The sequence below is a fragment of the Rhinoraja longicauda genome, chromosome 7 (genome assembly GCF_053455715.1).
Source record: "Rhinoraja longicauda isolate Sanriku21f chromosome 7, sRhiLon1.1, whole genome shotgun sequence".
Taxonomy (NCBI): domain Eukaryota; kingdom Metazoa; phylum Chordata; class Chondrichthyes; order Rajiformes; family Arhynchobatidae; genus Rhinoraja; species Rhinoraja longicauda.
The window spans coordinates 41591304-41612996 of NC_135959.1; the positions used below are offsets into that span (position 1 = coordinate 41591304).

General features: G+C 41.0%; 1 protein-coding gene across 1 annotated transcript in view; it reads right to left on the reverse strand.

Moving 5' to 3' along the window:
- Positions 1-21693, reverse strand: part of brca2 (BRCA2 DNA repair associated) — a 50548-nt gene that overhangs the window by 24749 nt on the left and 4106 nt on the right. Inside the window, exons 3-12 of the mRNA XM_078402359.1 lie at positions 20491-20745; positions 19408-19480; positions 18174-18229; positions 17475-17515; positions 17280-17394; positions 16318-16370; positions 14229-14343; positions 12195-13511; positions 2768-7543; positions 1833-1931 (exon numbers count right to left, since the gene is read on the reverse strand). Of these exons, the coding sequence (XP_078258485.1) occupies positions 1833-1931; positions 2768-7543; positions 12195-13511; positions 14229-14343; positions 16318-16370; positions 17280-17394; positions 17475-17515; positions 18174-18229; positions 19408-19480; positions 20491-20745 (6900 nt within the window). The remainder of the gene's footprint in view (positions 1-1832; positions 1932-2767; positions 7544-12194; positions 13512-14228; positions 14344-16317; positions 16371-17279; positions 17395-17474; positions 17516-18173; positions 18230-19407; positions 19481-20490; positions 20746-21693) is intronic.

Genomic DNA, 21693 nt, shown 5'->3' on the forward strand with positions numbered 1-21693 from the left:
TCTTGCTATTGAGGGCGTGCAGCGTAGGTTTACTAGGTTAATTCCCGGAATGGCGGGACTATCATATGTTGAAAGACTGGCGCGACTAGGCTTGTATACACTGGAATTTAGGATGAGAGGAGATCTTATCGAAACGTATAAGATTATTAAGGGGTTGGACACGTTAGAGGCAGGAAACATGTTCCCAATGTTGGGGGAGTCCAGAACAAGGGGCCACAGTTTAAGAATAAGGGGTAGGCCATTTAGAACTGAGATGAGGAAAAACTTTTTCAGTCAGAGAGTTGTGAATCTGTGGAATTCTCTGCCTCAGAAGGCAGTGGAGGCCAATTCTCTGAATGCATTCAAGAGAGAGCTAGATAGAGCTCTTAAGGATAGCGGAGTCAGGGGGTATGGGGAGAAGGCAGGAACGGGGTACTGATTGAGAATGATCAGCCATGATCACATTGAATGGCGGTGCTGGCTCGAAGGGCAGGATGCCTCCTCCTGCACCTATTGTCTATTGTCTATTGTCTTTTCCTTCCTCACCATTCCCTCAGAATTGAGGATCACTTGCTTTCATTCCAGCTCCAAAGGCTCTGATGTGACATCTGCATTCTCTGCCGTTGTATGCTCCACACTCTCCCCCAGTGTGCACCCATTTCTCCCATTATGCCATCCCTCTACTCTCCCCCTGTCCCCTTCCATCTTTATCCGTCTCTCTGACTTTACATTTCACTCATTTTCTCTCCTTATCTGATACAATTTTGTCTCCTTTTCCCCTCTAGCCTTTGTCCACCCATTTGCCATTCAACCCCCTCCTCCCTTCACCTGTAGCCACCTATCACTTGCCAGGCTTTGTCCCACCTCCACCTCTCTTTTTCAGCTTTCCCCCGACTACTTCAATGTCTGAAGTGTTTCAACTCAAAAGGCCACCTGTCCATTCCCACAGATGCTGTTTGGGTTTGGGTTCCTCCAGCACTTTGTGTTTTATAAGTGATATAACTGATCTGTTAACCTCCAACCCACTTGCACGTTTATCTATTTTGCAGACTTTCTGCTTGCTTCTCAATCTACCTCGCTTTTTTTTTTTTATTAGCAGCAAATATGGATATGTTCCACTCTGTCTTTTCATAGAATCTTACAATGTGGTACAGGCTCTTCGGTCCAACTTGCCTGCACCAGTTAACATGTCCCATCTCCAGCAGTCCCACCTGCCTGCGTTTGGCCCATATCCCTCTAAACCTGTCCTATCTGTCTAAAATTTTCTGAAACGTTGCAATAGTACCTGCCTCAATGACCTCCTCCGTCAGCTCGTTCCATATACCCACTACACTTTGTGTGAAAAAGTTACCCCCTCAGTTCCTATTAAATCTTTCCCCCCTCACCGTAAACCTATGTCCTCTGGTTCTTAATTCCCCTACTCTGGGCAAGAGACACGATAGTCTACCCGATCTATTCTGCTAATGATTTTGGACACCTCTATAAGATCACCCCTCATTCTCCTGCGCTCCAAGGAATAGAGCCCTAGCCTGCTCAACCTCTCCCTATTGCTCAGGCCGAGTCCTGGCAACATTCTTGTACAAAGCAATTATTCTGGAAATGTGAATGAGGTTTCATTAATGATCCTTACAACACTCTAGCTTGACAACCTGAAACTCAATTTATTCCTGTATCTCACTTCTGTCCATATATTCATTCTTTACCAAAAGTAAGTTGTACACTAAGCCCTGTAAGCCATTTATTTTATGGAAACATTTTTACGAACATTTTAAGAAAACAGTTAAACTGTTAAAATTGTTCCAAAATTATAGTGGTGTCATTTTGGACTCCAATTACACAAAACTGGTGCTTACCTTCGGGGTTACATTTTAAGGGTTTGAAAGTAGATTTGTGGTCACTCGGTAAAGTGCTGTCAAATTCAGATAAAAGCCGTCGTTTTGATAGAGGCTCTTCTGAAATAAAAATAATGTAGTTTATTAAAAATAACCATGTAAAAGTGAACGACTAGTTCTACTGATCTATGTATTGGAAAGTGCAAAGTATTCCGTCTTTATTCTGCCAAACCTTTTGTTGGCAAAGAAGCATCTTCCGGCATTTTAATGAAAAATAAACAGTGAGCGGTGGTGAAAATTTAATTTGAATAAGGTACGTTTAACAAAACTCTAAATTGAGCAAAGGGGGAGAAGAGCAAAGAATTCCACACTATCAGCTGAAGGCCAATGATTAATGTTATGATGAAGTGAAGGAAAGATGCCAGGTTGATAAAAGAGCAGAATGAAAAAAGTAATTATGCTGTGCCCTTGGAAGTAAATAATCATGGGTTAAATAGAAAAATCACATATTTTTTGTTGGGTACATGTAAAAATTACAGATAACTCTGAAAGTAACCCACAAAAATTCATATTCTAGATGTCACAAATGTTTGAAGAAGTCTCCCAAACAGGGGTGAAGAAAAGAAGTCAGGGAGAAATTTTCAAAAGGGCAATAATAAACAAGACTAAAGACATTCGTTTTGAAGTTTTTTTATATTAAGAAAATCGAGTGGATAGTAAAAGAATAGCAAAGAACTCTGATTTTCAGGAACTAGCAGAAACATTGAATCCTCTGAAATATTTAAACACTGCAGGCTAGCAGTATTTAATGTTAATCTTTAATTTGAAGCAGTTTCAGAAGTTTTCCCTGACTGCATATACATGGTTTACTCTGGAGAACGTAGGTCTCAGTTGATACGTTTTTTGCATCTTTAAAGAAAACAAACATAATTCAACCAAAATTGAGCACAATTTACCTGTTGCAAATCTTACTTCTGAACTCGGTCTCTTCCCAGTTCTTAAATCTGGTCCAATGGTTTCATCTATGAAAGCGTGGCTGCATCTGAATGCTTTGCTCGGCTTATAATCAAAACCATCATGGTCTATTGTTGCCTTTGAATCTTTCATAGTCCATTTTTCCATCTTTTCTTTTGGTATTTCAGGATTTGTGATATAATTATTTTTCAATGCATGGGCAATAGGCGTTGAGGCATGGTTTACGTTACAAATTGATTTACTTCTTGCTTCTGTGAGGATATTAGATTTCTCAGCAGTGTGATCCAGTTTATCAGTTTTATTTGAAGCCAATTGTACTCGTGCCATCGTTAGATTGCTTTCTTCTACCATCACTTCCTTGCCCGTTGCTGTTTGAAATCCTGACATGAGAATACAAGTATTTGTACAAGATGCTGATGAATTTCTTTTAGGCCTATTAATTGCAAGTTCATTCATTTTCCTTTTGCTTGATTCTACCAGGACAGGATTTTGCACATTTGAAATGTTCTCTGTACTATTGTCCAATTTTCTGTGAATTAACTCTGAACCTTCTTCGCTTTGTTCACCGCCCATGGTAGTATCAGAGAACAGCAAAGAAGTGGGTGAGAGTTGTAACTGCTGAGCTTTTTCAAAAGGTTTAGTTTTTGTACACATTGGGCTACTTTCAAATTCTTTGAGCATACATTTAACTTTCTGAAGAGCATCATCAGAAACTAAAACTGGCTTCCCACTTGCCGTGTTGAAACCAAGGGATGCCTTTGTAATGGAGCTATCCGACTGCCATTTTTTTTCAGGATGTCCTTTCTCCTTGGATTTCACATCTTTACCACTGATTATCTCCGTTTCCTCCTCACTGACTACGTCAGAAAACATTTGCTTGCATTTCTTTAGAGATTCTTCTGAAACTTGAACAGGCTTTCCACTAGCTGTGCTGAAGGCAATAGGTCCAGTATTAAAAAAATGTTTAGGGAGCTCAGTCATAGTAATGCCATTAGCATAATTACCTTGATTATTATCAAAGGTAGGATTCAAAACTGAAACATTCCTTTCTCCAGGTTTATCCTCTGTAAATTTCTCTTCTGCATACTTCAAGTTTGCTTCACTTACATATATACTGCTACCATTTGCAGCACAGTGCGCCAAATATTGTTTGGATGGAAGACTACTATCTTGATTAATCGTTTCTAACCTACACGTAGGATTAGCCTCTAGTGCATTGTCATTTAGAGTATAATCTTCAGAAGGTGCATTTTTAAATGGTTCAGGTGATATTAAACTCGGTTGAACGTTAAATTCATTATAATAATCATCAAAGAACAAAGCTCTTCCTTTATTTAAAGCCATCTTTGACACACTGATTTGTTTACCACTAGCCATTTGGAAGCTTTTCATTTCTATACCAGTATTAAATTCCTCAAACTCACGATGACTTTGCATGGAAGAATCATGCATCCTGCTGTTATTTTTAGAATTCACATGACTGTGGTTATTCTTCAAATGTTTCATTTTTCCATTTTTTATAGCCTTCTGAATTAATGGATTGCTTAAATTGGGTTCAAGGGATTCTGATGAAATATTATGCTTTGTTTCATTTGAAAGATCCTTCTCAGCAAATAGAGCTGTGGCTTTATCAAGAGAAGCTTTGGAAACAGTTACCATCTTACCATTAGCAGTTTGGAATCCTTTCATTCCAGTCTCAATTGCATCAAAAGATGAATTAATTGTAATCGCTTCTTTATTTCTAAGCGCAATACAGTCTTCAGAATTTTTCCCATTTGGAACAACAAATGCAGCAGAATTATTCATCTGCATATCAAGTTGTTGAGATGTACTTTTTGCTGTTCCTGTATCTTGCAAATTTTCCGTGTAGCTATCTTTGGTCTCAAGCAAACCTGCTGCTACATTCAGGTCTTTTTTGGAGATGTTTTTTTCCTTGCCACTTGCAATGTGGAAACACATGGTATCATTACTCCCTTTAGCATTTATTGCTTCATCTGAAGATTTTGTGAGGCTTGCAAAAGTGCTAGACAATAAGTCATCATCTGATACTTCCATCCTGCTGCCAAATTCCACCTTCCCATCGACTTTTGTACTACTGCAGTCAAAATTATATAGGTTATTTTTATAAGCTTGAATTTTCATTGTACCAAGTTGCACAACATCTACACCGTCAGACCATTGTAGATCTTGCTCAGTGGATAAATACATTGCTTTACCTTCTTCCACTATGTTGACAGCACTGTTCTCATCTTTTCTATTATTCACAATTGTTCTCTCATTTTGCAAAACGTTATCCAAATTAGTATTGCTGTTTAAATTGAAGCGAGCTGGATGCAGCAGGTATGACTCACTGCTTTTCGAAATCTCTGCATCACTTAATTTAGGTTCACTTATCGTTTTAGACCCAATAACAGAGTAACTTAAAGCATTAATTGTATGTGCATGATCACTAATTTGATCAATATCATTGCCGATGTCCTTGAAAATATTTTTAGCTCTTTGCAAACTCTCATCAGAGAACTTTATTTTACTCCCACTTGCTGTACAAAAACTCACTGCATCTTTCTGAGGTGGAATTATCTTAAGCATTGTATCTGTATGCATTTTAACAGTGTTAGAGGCAAGTACTGTGGAATCTGTGCACAAGTGTGGCACTGTAAATGCTGCTACTCCTTTGTTTTTATTGCTAGAGCCAAAGGAAGTAACATGTTCATTTGGTGTGGTTTGGTCTACTTCTACTGTATTCTGCAGATAGATTGCAGAATTAGTCTCCATTTTTGAAAACTCTGCTAGTTGTTGCAAGTTGCAAGGCTTACTGTTCAGTATCATTGAAGACTCAATGTCGAACTGTGCATCAAAATTGACATCCTGCCACTTATCCGAAACAGGAGAAGGAAGAGTGCAATATAATTGCTTATTAAGCAAGTCGTTATCCTTGTTCACTTCACTGGCAGCAGGCTGTTTTCCAAACTGTGTAAATTCAAATTGGCTATTTGTATCCTCCAAAATACAAAACAATTTGTTCACATCTTCTGCTTGACTAGCTGTCAAAGACTTGTACTCACTCAGCAACTTTTTCTCAAATAATGTTTCAGAGGTATCAAAAGTGTGTGTTTTTGCAAAGCAAACTGATGGCTGTTTAACAATTTCCGTGGAATTTTGCGGTTCAGAAGATTTTGTTTTAATCTCTGCTTCAGTTAAGACGGGGCAATTACCTTTTTGATTCTCAAATATGTTTTTTGAAGTGACAAATTCTTGGGCCTGTGCCGAATTTGCTTCTGAATTGTCATTTTCAAATTTTTGCAGTAACTTCTCTTGTGAGTGGTTTTGTGTAAGCAAATTAAAATCTGCACCGCAAGGTCCACATTTATAAGGTTCAGAATCTTCCGATATCAGATTTTTGGTGTTTTCCAAAACTGTGCAAGTTTCTTTTATCATCACAGAACTTAATTCAACTCCTGGATTCTCAGATTCCAATTCTATTTTAACCGTGTTTTCTCCTTTGTACGGTTCAATGTTGTGTGATGGTTCGGTTACTTCAGATAGGTCAAACAATTCTGTTGTGGTTTCAGATGCAGAAAGGTCTGCTCTTGTTTCAGTGTGTAAGTTCTCTGTTAATTTGGATTTTGTCCCAGTCATTTCATGGCCAGATGACATGGAGCTGGGCAAGTTGCATGGTGTTCTTTCAGCTGTTGTATAATCATTTTCCTTATATTCTATTTCATATTCAGGTAATACATTTGAAAAAACCAAGAATGCATCATTGACAATGTCAGGTTTCAATTTTCTAGCCTTCAAGGTGGATGCCAACACTGCGATTTTTCTATTATGATTGTGAATATTTGTATTATTAGAAAATATTCTCTTTTCACCTCCTGATAAATTATGCAAACCAGATCTTTGATCTGTATTTGACAATTCCTTTTTCGTAGTAAGACTTTCCTCTAAACGTTTCCCTGAACTCGAACAAATCAATGGTGTCTCTATATTTGTTTTTTTTTGTTGAAGTTCAGACTTGTTCTTCAAAGTTCTCTTATTGTTTTCAGAATTAAGGCAACACTGCTCCGTTTTATGCAAACCATGAGAGACGCAGTAAGAGTGAGATGAAACTGCCTGAATTACAACTGAAGTGCAGGCTATTACATTGGTTGATAATTGGATAGAAACTGGTGCAATGCAAGTACTATCATGTTGGCTCAGATAATGCGAGTTGACTTCACATTTTGCTTCACCGCCATTATGATGGACTGGACTTTGATTTGTATCAGTTAAAGATGGTGGTTCAAATGTTCTCCCAGTATATTGTGTAAGAGTACTTTCAGATACTTTTGTCTTCTCTGGCTGAACGGAATTAACTGCAGGTGCACAACTCTCCTCCGTACCTTCAGTCTGTACATCAACACTATTAGTCGGCACTGTTTTAAATTCCATGGTTAATCTTTTAGCCACCGTACGACGAGCTGTGGCGAAGATTCTACGTTCCTTGTTGTTATGAGAATGTCTTCTGCGCGATGGTGTCCCAAAATTATCCCAACTCCTGTCATTATTAAAAGCATGTGATAGTTTATCAACAGTTTCATCTTTAAGATGCTGCAGCGGTGCTATGTCTTGTACTTTGCCATTTTTCTCAAAAAGCTGATGGCCATCTAGTAGACTTTCGTTTGCTTCAATGTTGCATTTGTCGCTGGCTTCAACACAGAAATCAATGCACGAAACACTTTCTGGCGGGGCACTATCTTCATTTTTCCCACAAGTAACTGAAGTAACGAACAGAAAAACAGACTGAGTATTAAACAATCTCAATGCACACAAGATTAATAAAATCTACGCAAACCTGTAGTTGGCAGAAATACTGACAGTAATTGGGACACACCGTGGACTCTGGTCAGGGACTTCAATGACCATCTATCTATCTATCTATCTATCTATCTATCTATCTATCTATCTATCTATCTATTTATATATCTATATATATATATTACTAAAACTATCATCTTGTTTGTTCTGTATATTGTGCGCTTGTTTGTTCTGTTTGTTTATGTGTGTGGTTTTCACCTTACTCACCATTGTCCTTGGGAATGTTCAACAAAGTTTCATTCAAATTGGTCATATTTTTCAAGTTAGAGAGATTTAAAAATTAAAACATTACCTTATTAAACCGATTGTTTGCCATGTTCAGCGTGTGACGTCACAATGGGAGCCGCCAGAGCGACGGGAATTTAGATTTTTAAAAGATATTTAGCTTAAGAACAAAAAAAACGTTTACATTCAAGAATTGATATGATACGTAGATGGCCGCTGGATCCGCCCATGCACAGAACAAACGGGTCCGCGCCTGCGCAGTTGGGGCCCGTTGATCTAATAATTACGTAAGATGGCCGCCGGATCCGCGCGTGTCCAGAGCTCAACGGGTCCATGCCTGCGCAGTTGAGACCTGCTGATGTTGAGGGGGAATGGGATGGGTGAGTGGGGAGGGGAGATTGGGGGGGGGGGGGGGAAGGAGGGGTAGTGGGGGAGGGGAGGGTGTTAGACCAATGCAGGAGAGGTTTTGGGGAGTTTTAAGGGGGGTTGAGGGGGGGAAAGAGTGGGTGAGTGGATGGAGTGGGTGAGTGGATGGAGTGGGTGAGGGGCTGGGTAAGGGGGTTGAGGGGGGATGGAGTGGGTGAGTGGGGAGGGGAGGGTGTTAGACCAGTGCAGGAGAGGTTTTGGGGAGTTTTAAGGGGGGTTGAGGGGGAAAAGAGTGGGTAAGTGGGAGGGGGGAGGGAGTGGGGGAGGGGCTGGGTAAGGGGGTTGAGGGCGGATGGAGTGGGTGAGTGGGGAGTGGGAGATGGAAGGGTGCTAGACCAATGCAGGAGAGGCTTTGGGTCCACGGCTCGCTCTAGCTGCAGTCCTGGCGGCACGGGGCGGAGGTGAATGGCACCCTCTCTCCCTCCCTGTCCCCCCTCTCCCGCCCAGCAACGGGCTTCGTCGGTTGGAGAAGGTTGGCGGGCCCACAGGATCGTCAGTTGGGGGAGGGCTGCCCCTCTCTTCCACCCTCCATTCACCCAATTCATCCCCCTGAACCCCCTTTGAAACTCCCCCAAACCGCTACTGCATTGATTTAACACTCAGCCACTCCATCTCCCCGCGTCCCGGGTGGGGGCAGGGGAGGGGCAAGTGGGGGGATGGAGTGGGTCAGTAGGGGGGGATAAGGGGGATTGATTGGGGGGTTGAGGGTGCTACAATACAGGAGAGGCTTTGGGTCCAGGCCTCACTCAGTCACACCCTCCCCCCCTCTACAAGGAATGGGCCCAACGGGTCCACTTGGTCGAGTATATTACTAAAACTCTCATCTTGTTTGTTCCCTATGTTTGTGCCCATTGTGCGTCTGTGCCCATTGTGCGGTTGTTACTTTATGTGGTTTTCATCCAAAAAATGGCACACGATAGCGCGACAATTTTAGGACCACCTTACTCACCATTGTCCTGAGGAGTGTTTAATACACGCTTCATTCAAATTGGTCTTATTTTTTTAAAGTTAGGGAGACTTTAAAGTTTAAAAATTACCTTATTAAACCGATGCTTGCTATCTTCAGCGTATGATGTCACAATGGGACCTGCCCGAGTGACGGCCAATGAGGGAAGAGGGGGCCCACGAACACCGCCAGGGGCGGGACCCGCCAGAGTGACGGGAGTGGCGGCCAAAGAGGGGGAAGGGCTGTGGGCCGACGAGCTTCTGCTAACTCACCCACTCCATCCCCCTTATCCCCTCCCCCCCGATGGGAGGATGAGATGCGTTTTCGACGTCATTCCACGCCTGCAATGGTGCAAACGGCAGCGACCCGTAGCTTTTCCGGCCACGTGAGGGGGGATGGAGTTGTTGCGTGGGTAAGGGGGGGGGGGGGGGCAGGAATACAGGGGGTTGGGGGGGGGAGATGGAGTGGGTGAGTGGGGAGAGAATGGAATGCATAAGTGGGGGGAGGGATAAGGGGGGATGGAATGGGTGAGAGGAAGGGGGAGTGTGCTAGACCAATACAGGATAGGTTTGAGGGGGGGGATGAAGTGGGCGAGGGAGGTGGGGTTGAGGGGAGGGGGGGATAAGGGGGTTGAGGAGGGATGGAGTGGACGAGGAGGGATGGAGTGGACGAGGAGGGATGGAGTGGACGAGGAGGGATGGAGTGGACGAGGAGGGATGGAGTGGACGAGGAGGGATGGAGTGGACGAGGGGGGAGGGGAGGAGGAGGAGGGATCGACTGGGTGAGGGGGGATAAGGGAGGTTGAGGGGGGATGAAGTGGGTGAGTGGGAGGGGAGGAGCGGTGGGGGAGGGGGAGAAGAGGGTGCTGAACCAATGCAGGAGAGGTTTGGGGCCAATGAGGTGGAGGGGGCTGCTGAGCCCACGAGGCCGCTAACTTTAATAGATGCCCCCCCCCCCCCCTCCTCCCCCTGGAGGCCCAGCGCCCGTCCCGGCGTGCCCGACCTTCCTCCCACGGCGGCAGAGGGTGCAACAAGATGGCCGTCGGCGCTGTTCGTTGCCGATCGTTGCCCTGCTGCAGGAGAGGCTTTGGGTCCACGGCTCGCTCTGGCTGCAGTGCTGGCAGCACAGGGCTGAGATGAGTGTTCCCTCTCCCCTTCCCTGTCCTCCATCGCCTACCCACGGCCCCGGGGGACACTCCCCGCCCGGCAAAGAGCATCTGTTGGAGATGGTTGTCAGGCCTGCAGGATCGTCAGTTGGGGGAGGGTTGCCCCAGGAGAGGCCCGCAGGAGAGATTTGGACCCAACGGGTCCACCTCAATCTAGTAACTTATAAATGGTTCAGTAGAAATCTGACAAAAGTCCCAAAGGATATAACTACCAGGCCGAGTCGGCGACAGATGGTGAAAGAACCAACATGAAGGGTTAAGTTACCTGATTACATCCCACAATAATGCAGATTTTTTTTCTTCACCAAAGCATTTAATCAAAAATGATCAGTACACACTCCTTAAAGATCTCCCATATGGTCCAGCAGTTAGGATTCCTGGTTTTCACCCAGGCGGCCAGGGTTTGACTCCCGGTTTGGGAATTGAACGTTTTTGTGCAGCGCAGTGGCAGAGTTGCAGCCCTGCAATGTCAGAGACCCAGGTTCGATCCTGACTACAGATGCTGTCTGTAAAGAGTTCGTACGTTCCCCCCTTGACCATGTGGGTTTTCCCAGGGTACTCCGATTTCCTTGCACACGCCAAAGACGTACAGGTTTGTAGGTTAATTGGCTTCAGTAAAGATTGTAAAGTGTCCCGTGTGTAAGATACCATTTGTGTATGGGGATCGCTGATTGGTGCGGGCTTAGTGAGCTGAAGGGCCTGTTTCCACATTGTATCTCTAAATTAAACAAAGTCTGATTTTTATTCAGTGGAACTGTCCACCATGTTGTGTGGCTAAAAGCAAAGTCTTATCTGATAAAACTATAAACAGTGAATGTCACGAATGCCATAAATACAACAGCAATAAGGAAGGTCATAAATAATGGATCAGTACACAGCCTTGCAATCCTGTCCAATCTGGCTCTGAATAAAGATGGGCAAGAACTGACAATATGAAGCAGCTCTTTCTGAAACAATCTCGAGTACTGGAGCCCAGTAAGAGTGCCAAAGGCTTGAATTACCTACCATCTTCAGTCATAAATGACGAATTGGTGATCCATTTGGACCTGATATCTCAATTACAGCAGAAACAAGTCTTTAGCCAATTTGCCTCGCGTAACATCATAAAAGATTTAGCAGAAGCTGCAAGACCAAATCATATGCTGCTTTAGAGCAGAAGTCCCATGAGAAAAGGTTTCTCATTATCCTATCCGTCCCTCCATCCCAAGGAAAACAAACCCAGCCTCTCTAGTCTCCCATCATAACAGAAATGTTCCATCCTTGGGAACATCCTGATAAATCCATGTGCACCCTCTCCAATGCATTCACACCCCTCCTGTCGTGGGGTTGCCCGAACTGCACACCATCCTTAAAACTGTGGCCTAACCAAAGTTAGGTCCGAGTGTTCTGTGTTCGTATTTTGGTGCTATCTATTGATTATGTCAATCTTTGCTTTCACGCAAATGACACAACGTGCTGGAGTAACTTAGCAGGTCACGTGGAGAACACGGATAGATGACATTTTGGGTCAGGGCCCTTCTTCAGAATTACTAGATTTCATTACATGGTTTCAGGAATCCAACTGGAGTTTAGATCTTGAATAGAAAGCAGCCTCCAGCAATTCCCCAAACATATAGAATTTTAAAATATAATCTACTGAATATTTTCCCAAAGCATCAAGTAGTAATTTATCAAACAGTAGGATATTCTATTCATCACAACAATTAGTGTACAGCCATCTCAATTTACAAGAGCATCTGAATTAGAAAACATTTAGCATTTAGGCAAGAGTAAAAATCAGAAGATGTACCTGATCCAGGCTTTTGATGGTTTTCAGATTTTTTGGCTGGTGATGTGCATGAAAACGTTGATGCCAAAGGTAAAACCTCTGTTATAGTTTGTAAATCAGTGCCCAAAGAGGTGTTCTTCTTGTCATGTTGTTTTAAAGAACCTTGCACAGAGTATAGGAATTTCCGTGAATGTCCCTTTAGGGTAGAAAGCAGGAAACTATGTTCTTCTCCAGCTCCTTGAACCTTTACTGAATCCAGAACCAGTGAGGTACTTGTAGAAGCTATAGGCTGATTGGATTTGTCACCATTATTTACAGAATCCGTTAAACTAGCTTTGTAATCTTTCAAAGTAGCCAATGGCTTTATTTTGCATATTTCACTTTCAAGATCATTGACGTCTGCCTGTTTTCTTTCCATCTTGCGAGAGGCAAATGATCCAAGTGCTACATTTTCTGAATCTGAACCCATTTTTAGCTCAGCAGATCGATACATTTGCAATGAATCACTAATTAGTAAACAATTTCTGCAAGGAATTTCAACACCAGCTAGTTTCGACAGTGGAAATCTATCACAAGTACAATTAGGAGAACTGGATTTTGCTTCTGGTTTAGAATTCTTTATGCTTTTATCAATGCTTCTATAATCTTCAGCAACTTTACAATAATTAAACTGATTCTCTGTTACTTCACATGCTGAAGAACAAGAAATTGAACTCCGTGCTACTGAACTGATGTCTTCACTTGAGATGCAACTGGATCCTTTATTCAGATCTTTTCCCAACATGTTCTCTAGATGCTGGTGACTAACATTTTCATTTGAAACAAATGCTGTATTCCCTGTGTTACTCAAACATAATGCATTTGTAGAAGGATCTGCATTGTGAAAGCCTCCGTTAATCATCTGGCTTTCATTGAGTTCTGAGAGATTTAGCTGTGACCAGTCAGACAATGAAATATTGCAGCCTGATAACTCCTCTGAGCTTCTGTCATACACGTTTTGATCGACAGACATACCGCTATTCATGAAAACTCCTTTCATATTGCAGTCTTTACCAGAATTAAAAGCTAAAGTATTGGAAAGTATATGAATGTCGGAATCAGCTGCAATGCTCTGCGAAGTACAATATTCAGATGTTTTAGAGGGCAAGGATTTGACGCTGTCTATCTTCAAATTATTCACTTCCACTTTGTTCTTTGCCTTTACAGCATTGGGTTTTTCTCCTCGTAGTTCCAAAGATGTACACTCAGTGAAAGATACAGCTTCATTAGGCACAGTCTGCTTTCCATCCTTATAGTTTCTACTCTCATTAGCCAAGTTATGCGGTCCATCTTCAGGTTCTAAAAGCATGCAAAAAAAAACAAACCTTAAACTTCTACAATCAACAAAGCATAATCGGAGGGTCGCAAATATGTCATCCCTAAAGATTCTACACAATTTTGTTTCAAACCCATTATTCTTTCCCAAAGGTAAAGGTGCTGGAAGTGCATTAACATGTAAAAATACCAGAAACTATAAGGACTTTAATTAATTTAATTCTCCTTGATCACTTTCAATTAACTTGGTTAAAAGGATAAGATGAATACACAGGGCAAGGCCAGAATCAGGATCCGCTATAATTTTCCCTCCCCCACTCAGCACCCTATCCTTGTATTACACTCCATACATTGGACACACCAAATAGTTGGTAATCACGGAAAGTGATCTGTTTATGGAAGCACATTCTTCTTCCCATTAATCAACCAAATTACTGTCAACCAAATGCTTTTTTTTCATTTCCTCCCCCTCTAAACATATGATCTTGCTCCACCTGCTGCATGCAGTTTCCTCATTAGATATCATTTCCCAAACATTTCTCCCAGAAATAACCTCAACTTTCCTTCTTGAGATTCTGCCTTAAGTAACTCCTCAGCAATTCCAGCCTTTTTTCAGTCAGCCTTAATCACAGTCACGTCCTCTGCCTAGTCAAAATCATAGGCAAGCTTTTAAATAATCCCTTATCACTTGAATTGCAATGTAGAAAAATTGCAATGTGGAAGAGAAACAATTATACTTACTATAATTTTGATCAACCCCTTCAATTTCTTCATTTTCCTCCTCCCCAATTACAGGCAGTGTACGTTGTCCAAAAGCAAATGCATCGTGCTGTATATTTAAGTTACTGTGCAATAGCTGTGAGCAAATTAATCATTAGAATGTTAATAATAAGCACCTTTTATTAAAAGGTAATTTCCTTTTTAAAACCTACATATAGTTAAATGCTTTTTAATTTCAGTTTAAAAGCAGGTTAACATTATTCCTGTATGTCTGCAGAATATGTGGAAGTATATCATTTGTTTGACATCTTGTTTTTATTCCAGCATATTACTGGTTTCCAAATTCAGCAATCTAGTAGGTCAGTATATTAAAATCTCAGAAGCTAACTTCAAATATCTTTGTGTTTACCCAAAGTATTCATTTTTTACATTATAATTCAACTAAGCATACAAGGAAATAGAAAGGAACGGAAAAGGATTACCCTTGCTCCCATTTCTCATGGTCTTAATTATGTCTGGGTTAACTTAAAGTGATTTTAATCTCAGTTGAAGGCAACAAGGGGAGATAGTTGGAAATAACTATTTTTAAATCGGACATAATCTTGAAGTAAATGTTATACCTTTATCCATGCACTGTAGATGGCTTGATTGTAATCATGTAGCCTTTAATCTGACTGGATAGCAAGCAAACAAAAGCTTTTCACTGAACCTCGGAAGATGTGACAGTGACTGCTCATTTTAAACTGAGGTGCATAAATTTATTCAGAATAGCAAATCTGTAATTCTTTGCCCCAGAGGATGGTGATGGATAGATCATTTGAAATATTTAGGGTGTAGAGCGATAACTATTTGAAAGATCCAAGGAACAGAGTTGTGGGGATCTGGCAGAGAAGAGCATTTAAGGCCAGCAAATATCAACCTTGTCACACTGAATAGCAGGGCAATCTTGCGGGTCTGGTTGCCTACCCCTGCCCCTATTTTGTTCTGATTTCCAGTGTAAACGGACATAAGAATATATCATTTTAAAGCACAATTTTATAATGTGTATCAGTCTTATTTTTTACACTTGATTTGGGTACACTTGATTTGACTTAATTCAACAATTCATTTTTCTACAGAAAAATCAGTTAAGTACAATTGCCTTGAACTGAAATACCCAAGGCTACCACAGAATATGTATATATTTTGGCGCTCCAGTTTCCTCCCACTTTCCAAATAGGTCAGAGCGGACAAATCCGGGCAAGTGATGGGTGGATAGATGTGACGGGGGCAGATGTGAGACATGGAGATAATAAAAATGGGTAGAGGTGAAATGGAGACAAAAGTCAGATAAGGAAGGAGAAGAGTTAAAAACTAGAGGGAGGCATATGGTTGGAAGGGGACAGGGGAGGGTTAAAGGGAAGTGTGGGGCAGATGGGGGTGTATTAGCTGAAGGAAATAAACTGTGACTGGGTAGGAGGAGAAATTCATGCACATGGGGGGGGAAGAATGAGAAGGAGTGGGAGTGAGAAGTGAGGGGGGTGGGTCAGTAGGTTTGCTTGAAAATTGGAGAATCATTGTTCATGTCCTTGGGTTGGAGGTTACCAAAGCGAAATATGATTTGCAGTTTGCATGTGGCCTCACTTTGGAGTGGAGGAGGTGGAGATATTAGTATCTAGAGGGATGACACTGGAGTTATGGCCAGGTCAACAAATAATTTACACCCAGTTTTATTAAAATGCAACCCCTTTCCAGTTCCCGACAGCACATAATTTCTTCGCACACCAGACCATTTTGTGATTTGGGATAATGAAGTGATAGGTGTGGGAACAACATTAAAAAGGTAAACTCTCACTGATTTAACATTCTGCAACAAAGTGGATGGCTGGGTTCTCCAGTGGGAACATTCCCTACATAAATGTGCACATCTAACCCAGAGGAAGTTTGGGCCATAACTGTTAAAAATGGATAACTACTTTAGCCATATTTGCAAGTCACAAACAACAAATCAATCCTCATCATCATTAAGGATTTTGATGAATGACAATGTGCAGCCTGAAACTAGAATTTTTGAAATATCACAACCGTTATTCCTAAACACTCAGTAATGCACACACACACACAAGCTTACCAGAGGCACTTGTATTTCCTTAGCCTTGTCTTGATGAAATTCACTTTCTTTGGCTGAAAAAAAAAGAAATTAACATAATTTAGAGACATGCACACAACTATTTGGAAAGTATTTGGAGATGAGGAAAAACATTTTCAGTCAGAGAGTTGTGAATCTGTGTAATTCTCTGCCTCAGAGAATTTGCATTCAAGAGAGAGCTAGATAGAGCTCTTAAGGATAATGGAGAGGGGGTATGGGGGGAAGGCAGGAACGGGGTACTGATTGAGAAACGGGGTACTGATTGAGAATGATCAGCCATGATCACATTGAATGGCTGTGCTGGCTCGAAGGGCCGAATGGCCTACTCCTGCACCTATTGTCTATTGTATTAAAGTTAATCTATTGAGAGCACATTTCAACCACCTCCAGTAGTCATTCCAGATCAGGAAGTTGCTATTACCATACTCTAATGCCAACAACAGAGCAGAATATTTGCGTTAACGCTGCAGTTTCAGTGTTCAAACACGAGTTGAGGCCAAGAATTAATTGCTAAGCTTTCTACCCAAAAAACAAAGGTCTGATTGATATCATCATCAGACCCAATACCACCCTGGCCACACTCTCATTTCTCTTCTGATATTGGAAAAAGGGTATAGGAGCCTGAAAACTGTGACACACACACACTTTTTTTGTTGCTCATTATATTGTGAACTGTCAGAGTGCACATTTTAATCATTATTGGCATAAAATTCAGTATCATAGGGAATTTTAAAAAGGACACCAAATGTGGAGTAAATCAGTGGGTCAGGCAACATCCCTGGAGATCATGCATAGGTGATGTTTCAGGAGGTCGAGGCTCTCTTCAGACTCTGTTTTGGGTCTTGACCCAAAACATCACCCATGCATGTTCTCCAGGGTTACTACCTGATCCATTAAGCTACTCCAGCACTTTGTGTTTAGGTTAGTTTAGAGATAAAGCTCACCTTTACATATAATAACTGTTGGAGTTAATGATGGAGGAGTTGCTAATGAACTAGTCCAAGACATGTCTGGATCCACCTCGGCTCCAAGGCTTTCCAAAATCTGTTCTGAAATGACCTAGTTTTGAAATAATATTTGCAATATTTTCCTTTAAAATAGAAAAAATAGAAAAGAAAAATCAAACAAAAAGTCCTTACCTTAGTTGACACTGGAGGACTGAGAAATGAACCTCCATCGTCTGAAAGAAAATATTTAATGTAATCATGAACATTTTGCACGTGTGAATTTAATTTTCAGAAAACTACAAAGCATTGATTGATTGCAATAATCAGCATGGAAACAGGCCTCTCAGCCCACCAAGTCCACGTTGACCATCGATCACCTGTTCACATTAGCTCTATGATAAACCGCTTTCTCATCCACTCCCTACACATTAGGAGTAATTTTTACAGAGGCCAATTAACCTACCAACCCGCATGATTTGGAATGTTGGAGGAAACCGGAGCACCCGGAGGAAATCCACAGTCACACGGAGACATGCAACCTCCACACAGACATTGTATGAGGTCAAGATCGAACTGAAATTCTGGTGCTGTGAGACAGCGGCTGTGTCACTCTGTTGCATGATTCAACTGTGTCACTCTGTTGCATGATTCAGTTTTAATGGGAAATTGCTTGCGTGAAAAAACTGTGATCTATTTAAGAAAGATCCTGATGTTAAAATTTTAAAAAGCTTAAAGGTATTTTTTATCTTCAGTTGAATTACCAAACTTAAAATTGGAAAAATCATTTTCAGATCTCAAAGACACTTTACTGATCAACATTCTGAACCGCTTTGGGAATGCAATCACGTCACTACTGGATTACTTTAGGAATCTAATAGAACATTTACTTACCTTGAGTAGCCTGGATGCGCTGCAGAGTCTTGCAAGCACTTTTCAAGACAGCAGGGCTAGAATGATTAAAAGAAAATAATCTCTGATGTTTTTTCCTTAATTTGCAAGCACTATTTCTATTGTTACAGGAACTGATCATATATCTCCATGGTCACCGTCTTAACTATGAATTCACAACTTCAAGAAGCAGCATCAACACATTGCAATTTCTCTATATTGTGAACCTCTACAGCTGAGCCAAAATGTTGCATAACGCCATCAGACAAAAGCACAAGTGAATGTCAGGTCTGAAGTGCATTACTAGCAATAAAGTAAAGTTCTGACTAAAACTGATGTGTATTACTCTTTGACATGTAGAAATGGTAATGCCCACCACACGTTATTTAAGCATTGCCATTAGCATTTTTATTCACATCAATAAACTTTAGTAGAAACAAGGAACTGCAGATGCTAGTTTATTAAAAAAAAGACAAAGTGCTTGAGTAACTCAGCGGCATCCATGGAGATCCATGGATAGGTTCTTAAGTGAGGCTTCATCAATGTCTTGTACAACTTCTCTACTCAATACCCTAACTGTGGCTAGATTTAGGTTACTTTCTCTGGAACAGTGGTAACCTTACAAAAAAAACCAAGAAGTGTTCTCCTGTAAATCAAGGATGAACAACCAGAGCGAAAATTCAAGATAAATGGAGGAAAGGTTTGAAAAGAGTTGAGGAAAATATTTCCAAAGTTTTGGCTTGACTAGAATCACTGCCTGAAAGATGGAAGGCAAAAACAGCACATTTAAGACCGAAGAAGAATCCAGACCTGAAACGTCACCCATTCTTTTTCTCCAGAGATGCTGCCTGACCTACTGGGTTACTCTTGTGTCTATCTCTAGGCACTTTGTGTCTATCTTTGGTATAAACTTGCATCTCCTGTTCTTTGTTTCTATATTTAAGTAGTGCTTGAGTAAGTAGTTGATCTGAGGTACTCTGCAGGCTTACACCCCATGAAACTGGCAAGTGTCCATTTAAATAGTGCTTTTGACGAGTAGACAGTTTAGTTGAATGAATTTGTCTGGACAGTCAATGGCCTGGAGTTCAAAAACCAGATTAAAGTTGACTCTCAGAAAGAAGGCGGAACCGTTGCACCAGCAGGCAGAAGTCCAGTTTCAATACATCTCTGGCATTAATCTTATCCTGGGAAAAAAAGCTAGTCATTCATTCAAATATAGAAAATTAAATAAACGTACCTTTTCATTAAAGAAACATCAAGGACAGGATTTGGGGTTTTATGATGGTTTCCTTTGCACGGAGGGACAGTTCCTTGCACCAAAGTAGAAAAACTCTTTTCTGTTAAATGCAAATTTCCACCAATAATCTTATACATCCATTCATATAGTCACAATAAAATTGAGATCAATCCTCGTAGACACAGTATTTCACAAGTTAACACGAACGTCATATGCAGATGTAACAAAAATAATTAATTGAGTCTTCCCTTTACAATTTCCCAGCAAGTTTCTATAAGTGGAATTTCTCAAGAAGGGGATGAGATATGAAGGACCACATTCCACCTGTTATTTGAAATATGCAAGACTAAGTGGGACAGATCTAAAGGGCCTCAGAGGACAAATATATCAATTGTTGCAAGTTGTGTCACAGGTTAGCAAGGCCTTAAAGAAAGTCAAGAGTGTTTAATTGTCATATGTACCGAAACAGAACAATGAAATTAAAACTTGCAGCAGCACAACAGATTTGTAAACACTGTACTCAATATACAAACAAAAAAGGTCCAATAAATAAGCAATAAATATAGCGCAAAACAAAACTAGTGCAACCAAGAGTCTCTAGTGCAACCAGGCCGAAGAGTTTATTTCTCAGGGAATAGAAAAGTGCTGTGCTAAACCTGTATCAAACCCCAATAAGATCAGACTTTGATTACAGTGTATAGTGTAGTTGAGAAAAGATTTGAATGAAATAGGCGGATTGGGTCATAGGGTCCATTTCTGTGCCTTATCTCCCACGTAATTCCGTGCAAAATGGTTATCACTGTCAGAAGCCATAGAATATGATCATTATTGTTGGTATGGACAAGGTGGGCTTAAGGGCCTGTATCCATGCTGCATAGCTCTTTGACTAGTCAAGAGTCAAGCCGAGAATGTCCCAAATTGGAACAATGAAATTCTTACTTGCATCACCACAACAGGTATGTAAACAATAAGCATCAAGGCAAGTTGTGATTATCACAAAATATAATACTTAACATTCAAATCTCAAGAAATCAAATATAATGCCAATGAGATCGTGGATTTTCCATACATTAGATGCCATACCTGTTATCATCCTACTTTGTTCATTCCTATGACTGGGTGTGCATACTGAAGGAGTTATCAAAGGGAAACCACTGAAGATCGATGGTGTGCAATCTAGCTGGCTATGCAAAATCTGCTTCTGCCACGGGGTTTTGAAGTAATCATTGTTGTAACCAGGTGTAGCAGAATGGACTTCACCTCCATGCTGTTTAAACTGACTAGAACACGCTGACAAAGTTAGTTCTTCAAACCAATTTTGACATAGCGGCCCCAGATCTGTAATGAAGAACAATAAATTTTATTTTTTTTAAACAATAAATGAAAAGCGATAAGATATTACATTTTAAAATAATATGGTTTTGCAACAGAATGTTAAAATTACTGAACATTATTGTTCATTTCCTTTCATTTTTTTTAATCATTCATTAATCTACTGAACACTGCTGAGCATCTCTGGAGAACATGGATAAGTGACGTTTCGGGTTGGAACCCTTCTTCAACAAAATTATGAAATGCACACAGCAGATTTTGCTGTTTTGTTGGGGTTTTTTAAAACTTAGGATTTACTCAAGAATATTGATTACTCAAGATTCTGCATCTGCAGTCTTGCATTTCAATGTTTACTGCAAACTCTCTTCAGAATATGCTCATTAAATTTTTTTTATCTGATGAGCACTCTGTGAGACCATCTCTCACTGCTCCCCCTGATTCCTACCACTTCCCCTGCTCATCACCTCAATTCATCTCACACGTAAGATAGACACAAATCAGGAGATAGACACAAGGAGTAACTCAGCGGGTCAAGCAGCATCTCTGGAGAAAAAGGATGGGTGACGTTACAGATCGGGACCCTTCTTCAGACTGCTGAAACGTCACACATCCTTTTATTCCAAAGATGCTGCCTGTCCACTGAGTTACCATTGCACTTTGTCTATCTTTGGTATACAATCAGCAGATGCAATTCTTTGTTTCTCCACCCATCATCTACTGGTTCTTCCCCCACCCATTTCTCTCACCTCTCTCCACCAGATATCTCCCTATACTCCATCAGTCCAAAGAAGGTCCCGACTCAAAACACCATCTTGACCATTTCCCTTCACCGATGATTTCTTCCAGCAGTTTATTTTTTACTCAAGATTCCGGCATCTGTGGACTTTCTCCAGATGTTACCACTGTACTGTTGAGATAGTTTGTGGTAAATAGAACAAGAGCAACTTAAGCTTA